General features: G+C 50.8%; 1 protein-coding gene across 10 annotated transcripts in view; it reads left to right on the top strand.

Moving 5' to 3' along the window:
* Positions 1 to 12,288, top strand: part of LOC122372435 (inactive rhomboid protein 2-like) — an 80,731-nt gene extending 68,443 nt beyond the window's left edge. For 9 of the 10 annotated variants that reach the window (XM_043349594.1, XM_043349599.1, XM_043349597.1 and 6 more), the window contains 6 exons: positions 5,984 to 6,075; positions 6,827 to 6,975; positions 7,390 to 7,490; positions 7,877 to 8,030; positions 9,181 to 9,330; positions 9,813 to 12,288. In XM_043349594.1, coding sequence (XP_043205529.1) covers positions 5,984 to 6,075; positions 6,827 to 6,975; positions 7,390 to 7,490; positions 7,877 to 8,030; positions 9,181 to 9,330; positions 9,813 to 10,094 — 928 coding nt within the window. In that variant the 3' untranslated portion in view covers positions 10,095 to 12,288. Of the gene's footprint in view, positions 1 to 5,983; positions 6,076 to 6,626; positions 6,662 to 6,826; positions 6,976 to 7,389; positions 7,491 to 7,876; positions 8,031 to 9,180; positions 9,331 to 9,812 lie in introns of all 10 variants that reach the window. The other variant, XM_043349591.1, reaches the window with a different exon arrangement.
* The last annotated feature ends 481 nt before the right edge of the window (positions 12,289 to 12,769 follow it).

The following is a 12,769-nucleotide window of genomic DNA, read 5'->3' as shown; positions in this document are numbered from 1 at the left end:
GTCAGCGCAGAGGGAGCCGGCGGGGCGCTGTAACCGCCGCGCCAGGGAGCACAGGCTCTGAGCGGCACCGGCGGTTCGTATGGGTACATGTGGTTAATGTGTTTATGCATGTGAGCTTGTACTTTCTGTTAAATAGCACAATAAAGAGAAATGGTTGCTAAAAAAAAAAGCTAAAACTGAACCTGAGAAAATCGAACGTCGACTAATTTTAACATGTTATTTCTTCCCGATGATTTCCATATGTGCGTTTTGGAACCAGATGGGGACAGTGGTGACGTCATGCTGTCGAACACGTATTGCAATGTAACGTATAACTATCATGGACGGAACCGCTTACTCGATTATGCTCGGCAACAGTGAAAAACTAAGTTTCACCCAAATTCGTTGACACTTGTCCCATTGCACGGACATTTGGGTGCCTGCTGCCACCAGTGACGTCATCATAGTATGTTCATTTTTAAGAAACAATTTCCAGCTACTTACTGTGCACAATTTGAAATCGGTCATTTTTCCGGTAAGAAATTCTTGGCCAGACACTGAAGCTGCCAAAACACACGTGAGAGCTTCGATATTGCACTTTGAGCCAGCGTCCTTTTGAAAAAAAAAACGAACTATAGTTACCAGTATAACGCCTTTTGGGGCGACTAACGGAGCGAGCGAGAGGATGGGCCTTGCACGTGCGAAATTGCGAGGGGGTACCTCCAACTGACTTGTGCACGGCACCCTACTAACCGGTCTCTAGCGATGTGCCAAATTTGAGCACAATCGGCCCAGCCGTTCTCGAGATCTGGAAGCGGCACCCTGCACGTGCGCACGTGCAAAATGGGTCCCAACTGACTTGTGCACGGCACCCTACTAACTGCTCCGTAACCGTGTACCAAATTTGAGCGCAATCGGTCCAGTCGTTCTCGAGATCTGGAATCGACCCCTGCACGTGCGCACGTGCAGCAGCACCCCAACTCTGACACATGGATATGCAGTGCCTAGTGGGTGCCTACCTACATGCCAACTTTGAGCGCAATCGGCCAAGTAGTTACCGAGATTTTGCAACAATTACAAAACTGACACCTCTTCGTTTTGCACGTGGCACGTGCATAAGGGGTCATTCACATGCATCGGGAATAGTCCAATACTTGGTAGAAGGAATGAAGCTACCCTACAAAAATTACCGCATGTAAATCGGTCAAGTGGTTGCTGAGATATAAGCCTCGCAAAAGCGTCCGCACGGCCGGCCGGCCGCTCATACTCAGAAATTTCTGTTAATCTAAGGAAAGACTACGCTTGCTTCGCTCGCTCCGTAACAAGCACGAATGTTGTTTCTCATCAGCCTGTATAATGTTTATGCAAATCGCACCACTTGCTTATTTGCGAGTCGTGCACGTTTTGCTGGTTTTATCAGTCTTATCAAGCCTTTTCTACCATTTGGGTAGCATTGTTATGAATGGATCAATGGACGGACCATTTACCGAACGTCGTGAGAAATTTAGCGAGTCGGGTGTCGACTTCATAGCTTCATCTGTCCGCGAGAGGTTCCTGCAAGATTTACAGCTTCCGGAAGACCTTGATCGAACGAGTGATAAGACTGAAAATAACTCTCCGAAACTGTCCTGCGTTCTGCTAATGCCATTCGCGACTTCCGCAGCCCACCCATACCCCCCCCCCCCCTACCCCCTGGCCGCGGCCTTGGCTGACCCCTGTCCTCATGAGACCCAGCTCTGCTGCCACCACTCTAGCCCGCCCCGTAGGGAGGCCCCTAACAGGATTAGACGTGTGGATTGATATATGGAGGCGGCGCGAATGGGAAATTCCGGTGCGGCGTTCCATGCATCTGGCGCCGGCGCGGCAGATGGGTTCCATTTCCGCCCCGTGTTCTGAGAGCAGAAGGTGGCTGGTTTTCGGTGGAGCTGCTGGTTTCCGGAAGGTGGGGAGGCTCATTTCAGCGCTTATAGCAGTGGGGCGACTCTCACTCTTGCTGTGGAATGTTGTGTCCGGGTTGGGGTCCGGGTTTGATCTGAAATTGTCTGGATCCGTGTGGGCTCCGGATGTGATTCGGGACGATGTTTCTGGTAGCTCAGAATTCAGAGGAATTACACTGGAAGAATAGTTATAAGGGGGATTTGGATGAGTTCCGGGATTATTTAAAGTGACTGTCAAGAAATCTGTGTATAAAGGGCTCTAAATTGATGTGCTGTCATTACTGCATTTTATTCCGACTTCAATTTGGTTCGGATATTTCATCCGCACGAATTTTCATTTGCGTTTGTTATTTAACACTGATTTTCCATTGGGATATGGGAATGTTATATTTGCTTGATGTATGGTATGGACTCCACATGGCTAGCGATGCTGGCTTGAACGTATCACAAGATGACTGACGTAGAAAATAGCTTGAAATGTAGAACCACTGACGTTTCTACGACAATTCTAACCACGCCAGTACCGCGTCTCTAAATCAGCTGACGATCGACCTGTTCCATCGACCGACGGACCGGCTGATCGTTAACCGCTGAGGGCCCTAACGGGCGGCGTCGGCGGCTTTCCTGGTTAACCCGGGGCCATTTGTTTGATGGGCGGAGGACAGGTGCTGATTTGTGACTGTAGTGGCGGCATTGGGCGGAATTCACTGAAGAGTCAGGAAAACGACTCGACTTTGTATTGGATATCTATGCTATAATGCTGTTAATATGGAGGTCAACAGCTCAAATGGCCATTTTTTTTTTTTTGTAAACCCACGGAGTTGACAGAGGATGAAGTTCGAGAGATGCCTAAGGTTGGATGGGGAGGGGGGAGGCTTTACTAGCCAAGCAGCATCATTGTAAAGACGAGTCTCAAGAGCCTTTGACTGGCTGAGAGGCATGCCATTTTGTCGTGACTAAGAGCCCGTCTGCTTTGGCTGTTTTTATCTTTGTGTAGGTTTCGAGTCGCTTATATTTGTAATCTAAGCTATCATATATTCACAGCCACTACGCAGTCGCACACCCGTTTTTGGACAAATATATCACACCCATGAGCCATGAGGCATACACAACACTTATCCTGAAACCGTATGCCCCAGAGCGTCCTTTCTTGTCCACTGGCCGATGATCTTCTTACAACCCGTGGCCCCATCCTCTGCATGACAAACGAGTGGGCACAATAGCGCACTCAGGAGCGTCACTGGCCTGAGACGGTGACCCTGTGACCCCAGCCGGCCGCCGTATGGATCATAGGGCAAAGGTCACGACCCCTGTGCCCCGCGCACTGGGTGTGTCGTGACCTTAAGACAGTGCAGCGTACTTGCTACCTACATATTTGCCAGGTTGAAGGTTTGTTTTGATGGACTGGTAGACGAGCTACGTTGGCTGGGCTGGCTCAAGATTCCTACAGATAGGCTGGCTTGCTTGTGAATAAGGGGTGGGATATGAACCAACCGTGGATGGGCTGTGACTAGAGATTGCAATCCCGGGATCGGGATCCCGGGATCCCGGCGGGATTTTAATCCCGATCCCGATCCCGAAATTCCGCCAATCCCGGGATCCCGAAAAATCAGTTTTTCACCATAAAAAGAATGCAGCCGCTGCACGAGTCTTGTTTACACCGTTCATGGTGCTGCGTGACATAAAGCATAGAAACTATTTAGCTGGCACCCCGCATCGGCCGTCCACAATTGACCGTGTTGGTAGCTCCCGGGTATCACCCACAGCGGATAAGCCGCTTAAATGTGTACGAAAAAGGGTCCCGAACGCCAAAAAAATTGCAGCATCAGTGCAGCAACATCTCTATCAGGGTCACGGATCGTTCAGCGGTTCTGACTTATCCGTCCGTGGCCGGAACAAAAGAGGTCATCAAGACAGTGTTTGAGCTCGTGTCGCAGAAAGATGTCACAGATGTCACGCAAGTGACGGCAGAGCTCACCGATTCAAACGTTGAAGACGGTAGAGTGGAGCTCTCCCAGTCAGTGGCTCTGCCCTCAAAGCGACTTTGGAGCAAAGTCTGAGAGACATCAGTGATGAATGAGCGGAACCGGGAGGTGAAGTGACCAAGCGACGTCTTGAAAACATTGTGAAATAGGGAGCTGCCAAATTTGGCGTATTTACACTGGTCGCGAGTAGTCAGACCTACCTGCAATGGCTTAAAACTGTCGCGCTAACTACGAGTAGCGTACACGAAGAGTGAGTGAGGCGTGGATGTGCTGGAACCCGTCTGAATGACGAGATAGAAAACGCACTGGTCGGCGCACAGTTTTATTAAGGCCAATTGGGGTAATGCTAATCAAATCGGAACGTTTCTTTCGCAAATTCAATCGTGTTTATTGCAAATGAAATGGTCTAGGGATGGCTTTTGGTTGCCTTTTTGTTTGTGGTAAGCTAAAAGACGCAAAATATGTCAGTAGGAAATTATTCTTACGACCTACAGTGACAAGACCGGGATCCCGGGATCCCGGGATCCCGAAATAAAAACTTTCGGGATCCCGGGATTGGCAAAACGTTCCGGGATTGCAATCTCTAGCTGTGACTTCGATGAATCGAACTGAACCTGGATGTTGATCCATTGTGGGATCGGGGATATGAACCGAACCGCTGTCCGGCTGAGCATTGGTGCTTGGTTTAAAAACCTCATGATTTTGTTTTTTCTTTCAATTTGTACTCCATCTACCTGAGTCATGATCAACTGCACATCCACCTAATGCTTACCCGGCCCCATGCGGTATGCATTTTCACCCAGGATGTTCACCTATGTTTCACTTATGTTGGTTCTAGCTACGCGCTTGCACCCCATACAGCTAGTGCCTATACCCGCTGACTCCTGCCTTCATTCGCCTTACCCAGGCGTGATCTCGGCCCAAACTCAGCCCCGAGTCTGCCCGGGTCGTGGACGAAACACTTGTCCCCATTCCTCCAGGCGGCTCCATCGGCTCCATCACCGCCGGCAGCAGCCGAGCGCCACATATCGAACGGCCGGCGGCTGACGCGTTACGTGATTAGCGAACGCGCCGGCCGGCTTTGTTGCGTTATTGAGCGCCGCCCGGCCTGCGAGCCGAAGCTGGGAACAGGGTGGGCAGACTCTACTCGATTTCGGAGGGAATTGATTGACTGCGCCGGTTGTTCGGATTTCGGGATCAGCCAGCTGTGTCGTGCGAAAATACGGGCGCCATCGCGGGTCACGTGGGGCCTGTCGAGAGTTGCAGAAATTCGGGCACGGGTTGCTGTGCTGTCGCTATTGACTAATGACCATAGGATGTAGAGTTGATGATTACACTGAAATTTCCGGCACGACGCTGCTGATTTCGATCGTGATTGGTGACTGCTACTCGAATAAGGCGTTCACTGAACTCCGTTCGACTGCGAAATTCCATTAGCGACGGCCCCGCCGGGGTATCAGAATTCAGCCCGGAGCCTGGCAACAGCCGGCGACCGGAAGGGTCAGTACGCTTAGTTACGCCGTGAGAAATTGGCCCATTTGTGGGCTTCTGGTGTGGGTGTTTTCAATCATTCTGCGCAATTTTTTTCAGGGAAGTCATTGTTGGATAACGGCCAATACCGCATTGCATTGGTAATTGGATGTACGGTTTATTAGGCTGTAGTGACCCCCCATGACCCTTCGTCCCAAGTGTAAACCTACCGTGTGCGCTCCTCGTTCCAGTCTAACCCCGCTACCCCTCCCCCCAGTCTAATCTCCAGCCTTATCCCCTGTGACCCCGCTTTTACTACCATGGTCCTTCCAATTTAAGTGACCTCTCCGTCCCTCTCCCAGTCTAGCCCTCTGGATCTTTCGTTCCCAAGTTAATTCGTTGTGAATTTACCCCTCTATTTGCCAGTGGCCCCCAGTCCAACCCCCGTGACCCCCATTCTGACCCTCGTGACCCCCCAGTCTGACCCCGTGATCTCTAGTCTAGCCCTTATGACCCCCAGTGTAGCCCCTATGACCCCCAGCCTAACCCCCGTGACCCCTAGCCTGACCCTCGTGACCTCTAGTCTGACCGCCGTGACCCTGTGTGCCGCAGCTACTGTGCCGAGCCGGGCAGCCGGGCGCCCTATGAGTGGCCCGATGATATCACCAAATGGCCCATCTGTAGGAAAACGTCCGTCGCGCCCGGTAAGTGACACGGGAGCGACACGAGCCTTGTTCTCAATAACACGGGTTCAACTTGTCATGCTAATGGCTTTCCTGTTACATTTATAATTGTATGTACTCATTGAGTTTGTTTGAATCTTAACACGAACTTGATGACTCGAGCTCGCGTGCTCGTCCAGTTACTTCATACTCAGTTACTTCGTATGTAGGTCTCATATCCTACCTTTTTGACTCTTCCTTTTGCCGTGTTTAGCTCTTGAATTGTATGATTGTTTTACTTTTGCTCCATGCCCATCGGCTAATCTTCTTACCTACCATGCCTTGTTCACTTTTGTTCGGGCAATGATCTCGGACTTATGAGCACTAACCGCGGATACCTGATCCTGTCCCTTTGACCGCCGACCCTCTTCTGACCCCTCTAACCCCTGACGTGTCATCCCGAGACCATAACCCCTCTTTGACCTATCTGACCCCCCTGACCCGTCCCGTTTCCAGTGGGCAGCTTACCTCTGACTCCTTTGACCCCAGACCCCTAAAACCTCTCTGAAATCTGTGATCCTGCTCGTCTCCAGAGGGCAGCGAGGCGGCGGAACACATGTTGTGTGAGGTGGTGGGTCACCCGTGACCTGACCTGACCCCTTTCCCTGACCTCTGACCCTATTCGTCTCCAGAGGGCAGTGAGGCGGCGGAACACATGCTCTGTGATGTTGTGGGCCACCCGTGACCTGACTTCTGACCCCTATCCCTGACCTCTGGCCCTATTCGTCCTCAGAGGGCAGCGAGGCGGCAGAACACATGCTCTGTGAGGTGGTGGGTCACCCGTGCTGTGTCGGAATCCACGGTCTGTGTCAGATCACCACCAGAGAGTACTGCAACTTCGTCAGGGGCTACTTCCACGAGGAGGCCGCTCTCTGCTCACAGGTGAGGGGGAGAGGGGAGAGGGAGAGGAGGCTGTGAGGGTGAAAAATGGGTGGGAAGGTAAAGTTTGCAGGTTTAAAAGGGGAACATATTTGTGAGCACGGAGATAAAGTGGGCAAAGTTGGTCACGGCCAGTGATGTAACAGCTGTTTTTAATGTTTGTCTGTTTTCTCAAATCGTAGTTTTTTTTCTAACATTTCCGTTACTGCTGTGCTTGCTGTGCCATGATACAGACCGTTAGTTTATCTCTTTCGCTGCTAGTTGTCCCTCTATCCATTCATTAGGTGGGCAGGTCCCAGTCTCTACCACTGACCATCTGAAGGACGACATGTGCGTATGTCACGTTATTGCCGTCTGTCATCTTTCCGTTTCGTTATTGCCTCACGCTGACCTTATGTTTCGCGGTGTCGCCCCCAGGTGTCCTGTTTGGACGACGTGTGTGGAATGATACCGTTCTACGACCCGGACAGTCCCGATCAGTTCTACCGGCTGTGGACATCAATATTCCTGCACGCCGGGTGAGATGACCGGTTTGAAAGATACTGGTCAACAACGTTTAGAGTAATACTCGAATAATTTAACGTTCAAAGCTTACAATTTCCGTCGTTAATAGTATTTGACTCGATCTTTGCTAATGTGAAATTGGAATCCGATCCTACTGTCTTGATGATCGGTTTGCTTTTTTCATTCGTTTTCATCGATAAATGCACCTTTCAGTAGGTCGTGTGCTCAATTATTGGATACAAAATACATCACGTCTTCTGCTTAACCCCATATGTGTCACGATAAGCTGGCTTTACTTTTTGTCAAGTCCCTAGTCTGCCAGTTTCAGTCGTTGCGTGTCCGGCATCTGCCCGTCACCATGACTATCGCCCTGCTGACTTCCTTCCCATCTGTTCTACAGGATCATCCACCTGGTGTTCACGATCCTGATCCAGTTCTTCTTCCTGCGGGACCTGGAGAAGATGGCAGGCGCCCTGCGGATAGCCATCATCTACATCGTGTCGGGCATAGCAGGCAACCTAGCGTCGGCCATATTTGTGCCGTACAGAGCCGAGGTAATGGAGGAGAGGGAGAGACGTAGGGATAGAGGGAAGGGATGGGTGGAGAGAGTAGTCATGAAGGATATAGTGAAGAGAAAGGATTTCTTGTGTACGGCCCTCCAGGTATTAAGTGGTTGGTTGCCATCATCACAATAATAGATCTGCATTGATGAATACGTCTAATGGCTGTTGAAAACCATTGCCGAGGTGTGTGCACGAACCCCCTTCTCATTTCTATTGAGCCCTTTTACAGGAGTGTCTCTGTCATTCAAAGTTATTGCACCAAAAGCACATAGGCTAACCAAGTACTCTTTTGCTTGAGGGCCGTACCTATGTTATTGAGCGTCTCCATACTATGGCGTGGGTTGTCCACCCTCATTCTGAGGTTTTTCTCATATTGTTCGCTCGGACTTCAGTCTGGTATCGCTATGACATGCCCATCGCCAGCCTAGGGTCTGTTCCAGTCGCACTTCCTAACACCTCTAACCTCCTCCAAGAGGAAGATAGATGAGGTTGGAGCAGGGCCCTCCTTGGCTTTGTACGGGCTAGAGCTGCCACTGGAACAGGAAAGCAATCTTGGAGGAGTTAAGAGGTGTTAGGAAGTGCGACTGGAACAGACCCCTAGTCTCGCGCCCTTAGTTGGAGTTGTGTCGGCTCCCAGTTTAGGGAGCCGACTCCCGGCTCCCAATTAAAACCCGCTACTGAGTCACCACCATATAATGGCTTGTGGCCATGTCTCACTCCACTCCACTCCCCACCCTTAGCAGCTACTAACTGTGGGTTTATTTCTAGCCTGGTCCGGTTCGCTCGCAGTTCGGCCTGCTCGCCTGCCACTTTGTCCCAGTCCCCCACTCACCACTATCTGTCAGTGATGTGTAAAACTGTCAGTAACTCTGTGTGGTGTGATGGTATTTCATTTCCCCAGGTGGTTCCGGCCGGCTCCCAGTTATTGTTGCTGTTGTTGCTATTATTGTTCTCCTCGAATCTTTCTGTAACTCTGTGTCTCTGCTCCCCTCGAGTCTGTCTGTAACCCTGTGTTCCCTCCCTCAGGTGGGTCCCGCCGGCTCGCAGTTCGGCCTCCTCGCCTGCCATTTTGTCCCAGTCCCCACTCACCGCCATCAGTCAGTGATCAGTGTGTAACTATCAGTGTGTCTCTGCTCTCCAGGTGGGCCCGGCCGGCTCCCAGTTCGGCCTCCTGGCCTGCCACTTTGTCGAGGTGATCAACGTGTGGCCGATGCTGCAGCGGCCGTGGCGCGCCCTGCTCCGGCTGCTCGGACTCACATTCGTATTGTTCCTCATCGGACTCCTGCCTTGGGTGAGCTCCTTGCGCTGAGTTATGTGGCGATTTGAGGATTAAATGCGGAACCGCTTTACAGAAAAGATTAACAAAGCGAATAATAAGACTTAATAATAAGTCTTGTGTCAAACGCATGCGAAACGACGAGACATAAATGTAGTATTATGTAGCGTATTTAGACGAATCGATGTTACAGCTGGGCCTCTGATATTCACCTGGCTCACGCCCTTCAATGAGAAACGAATCTCTTATGCATTATTGAACGCACCCGATTATATACAAAGTTGACTTCTGTGTATCAATGCATCAGATACGTTAGAGACGTTCAACTGAGATGTCTCAGAGCATTTAAGGTATCGAGATACAACCAGTCAAATTTTTCTTATTTGTTTGTCTGGAATTGTTTTGTGTTTGAAGTTGAAATCAGCTGAGTTTTGCGCCCCGTCCCCCTTAAAAAAGCCCGGCTTTGCCTGGTCCTGACGCCACCCTCCCATTTTCAGGTGGACAACTACGCGCACATATTCGGCTTTATCGTCGGCTTTCTGCTGTCGTACGCGCTACTGCCGTACGTGTCGTTCGGGCCGTACGACCGGGCGCGCAAAAAGGTGCTGATCGCCGTGTGTGTGACCACGGTGACGCTGCTGATCCTCTTCCTGCTGGTGCTGTTCTACGTGACGCCCTTCTATGAATGTAAGGTGTGTGAGTACCTCAACTGTCTGCCACTGACCAGAGACTTCTGCGCCGAGCAGAACATCAACTTTGATCGGCGGACCGAGTTGTGATGCAGGGCTCGCACGTGATTGGTGGAGAGCGGACAGTGGAGGCGTGTGATTGGTGGAGAGCGGGGAACGAAGGTGTGTGATTGGTGGAAAATGGTCTTGCGAGAAATTTGATTGGTGAGAAGTGAACAAGACTTCGATCATGTTTGGAAAATTGAATAGATGTGGACTGGTGGAAGAATTGTGGAAAGAAATGCGATTGACGTTGTGTTGAAATCTGTGGATTTGTGATTGGCGAACGGCGGAGCGCCTTGGCATGTGATTGGCCGGCATCGGAACGTCCTCGCTCTCTGATTGGCTGGTGGTTTGTCTGGCGTGAGCTCATTGGCTGGCGACTGAAGGAAATAACGGAATCATGTACTGCGAGCTCCCTCGACTTGCGGGCGGCAGCGCAAGATGCTGATTGGTCGCCTCTTATCAGCGCCGGCTTCTGATTGGTGGATGGCCGTGAGCGGCGCCTTTGATGGGTCGTCGCGCCGGGGATGTTTTCTAGCGGGCGCCGCGGCCTCCTGTTGTACATAGCTCGCGCGCGCGGCGCCGGCTGATCTTCATGTCTGTGCTGGTGCCTGGACGGCGGACGGTGGGTGGTGGGTGACGGGACAGGGTGGGTTTTCTATGGTGGACCGAGGTGTCCCACGGAGGGAGGACAGGCGCCGTGGACCGCGCACCCCTCTGTGATAACCGGCCCGGCGGGGCCGCCCCTGCACGTCTGTCTGTCTGTCTGTGTGTCTGTATGTTCGGCTGGCGCGGCAGGATACGGCCAGAGAAACTTGGCGAGTTACCGCGCTGTTGGGCGAAACGGCGAGCTGGTTGAAGGTTTTCACTCGAGTGTGAGCTAAATGGATGTGCGTACGGCGGGAGTGTGTTTTTTACGATATATGTGTGGATAAAGCATGCGTACGTGGATGAAACTGTGCCGGAAATGCTTCCTTCGAGTGTGAGGTACGTATTTGTGAGTATTTGGTATTTATCGAGATGTCCCTGTGTGAGCGATGATGTGTTGCAGTATGTTTTGCGGTATGCGTTCGCTGTTCGGTAAGCGTTGTTTGTGCGACTTTCCGTGCTGGATCAGTGAGTTGACCGGCTGAGTGAGTTTCTGTGAGCGTCTGAGAGCGACGAGCGTATTTGTGAGATGTTTGAGCGTCAGTGAGCGTATTTGTGAGCGTTCTTGTGAGATGTGTGAGCGAATGTATGAGATGTGGGCGGGCGCCTGATGAGCTCTGTTTCACTGCCACCAACACATTACGCTTCTGAGGCAATTCAGACGCTTTAGTTGATCAACTGTCTCCCCTGCCGTCTTGGCGTGACCCTTAGTTTAGAACCTTCTTTGTGATTTAGTTTGTCGCCGTTTAGGGGTGAGTTTTGATTTGGAGTGTGTGTCTTTTAGGGCATGTTTCAGTGCGTCGTAGTTTTTGTTGAGCGCCGGCGAGTTTTCCCCTGTGTTGTCCTGTTGGATCTCATGTTCCGTCGTTCGCTTAACCCCCACGTTGTAACCCTCCTCGTGTTTAGTTATGCTGCGTTAGTTAGATAACTAGCAGTCAATGCGTTGGCGTAGTTAGTTTTACGAAACACAGTAGCAACTAGCAGCACTGGCACAATGTGTTGATAGGTTATTTAATCACGAATCACGTCACAATTTGTGTTAAGTTATCGTGTGGTATATGTCATACCTCGTTGATTCAGTCATCACACAGTCATCCCCTTGCTTTGACGATAGCAAGCCGAATCGAACACACTGATTACCCAAAGATGAGTTTGCTCAGCGCTTTCCGATCGACTCCAAATGAATCCGAAAGTCGTCGCGCTACGGTTGAACTACGGTGAACTACGGTTGTTGCTCTGCTCAGTGATCAGTTATCTCTGGTCGCAGATATAATCATATACTCAATCGCTGATGTGTGGATCTATCATGAGCGCCGTTTGATTCTGTGGTTAATCACAGCTGGTTTGGACTGAGAGTGACTGGGCGGCTCGGTTGACTGCTGTGTGTGACTGATGTGACTGTTGACTGGCCGCCCGGGCGGCCGGCTGGCGCCCGCTGTGGGCGGGGGCGGGGGCGGTATCGTGTACATGTGACGATCAGCATGGCCCTGACTGCAGGGCGTCTGTGAAGTGTCGTGTTTTATATACGCCAGGTGTGCGCATGTGTGGCCCCGGAGGCCGCCAGAGACCGAATACACCATACTACTGTACTGAACCCGTGTGTGGATAGCTTGAAACAAAAAAAGGCGTGTCCCTAACTTATAGTTTTACTTGGGTGTCAGAGGGGAAATTGCTGACCAAAAAGGGGACGAGAGTGAAAAATTGTCGGTCAGGTAAGGTCCAAAAAAAGCGGAAAATGATCAAAAAATCAATAGTAGAGTGCGAAATAGCTATCCACGCAATTGCTCTTGGTGGATGGAATTGGGGTTGGAGTCTGGAGAGTTGGTCTTGAAAATTGAAGGTGGGACTGTGGGAGTGGAAAATTATTTTCATTTGGATGTCGTTTCATGCTCAAATCGACAAACTGGGACACTTACTCTATGATCAGAGGGTCATGGGTCAATGAGAAATTATGAGAGCGGTGCAATATTAGATAATCTGAAGGCCACCTTTCTATCATGTTTTTCTCCATGTCCTTCCGAACTCCTTTATTTCTACCTCGGGAGTGAGGCTATGAAATAAAACGGATAATATGT

Source organism: Amphibalanus amphitrite, unplaced genomic scaffold (assembly GCF_019059575.1).
Source record: "Amphibalanus amphitrite isolate SeventyFive unplaced genomic scaffold, NRLGWU_Aamphi_draft 001360F_arrow, whole genome shotgun sequence".
Taxonomy (NCBI): Eukaryota; Metazoa; Arthropoda; class Thecostraca; order Balanomorpha; family Balanidae; genus Amphibalanus; species Amphibalanus amphitrite.
Note: the sequence above shows the minus strand (reverse complement) of the source record. Positions and strands in the feature narration are given on the sequence as shown.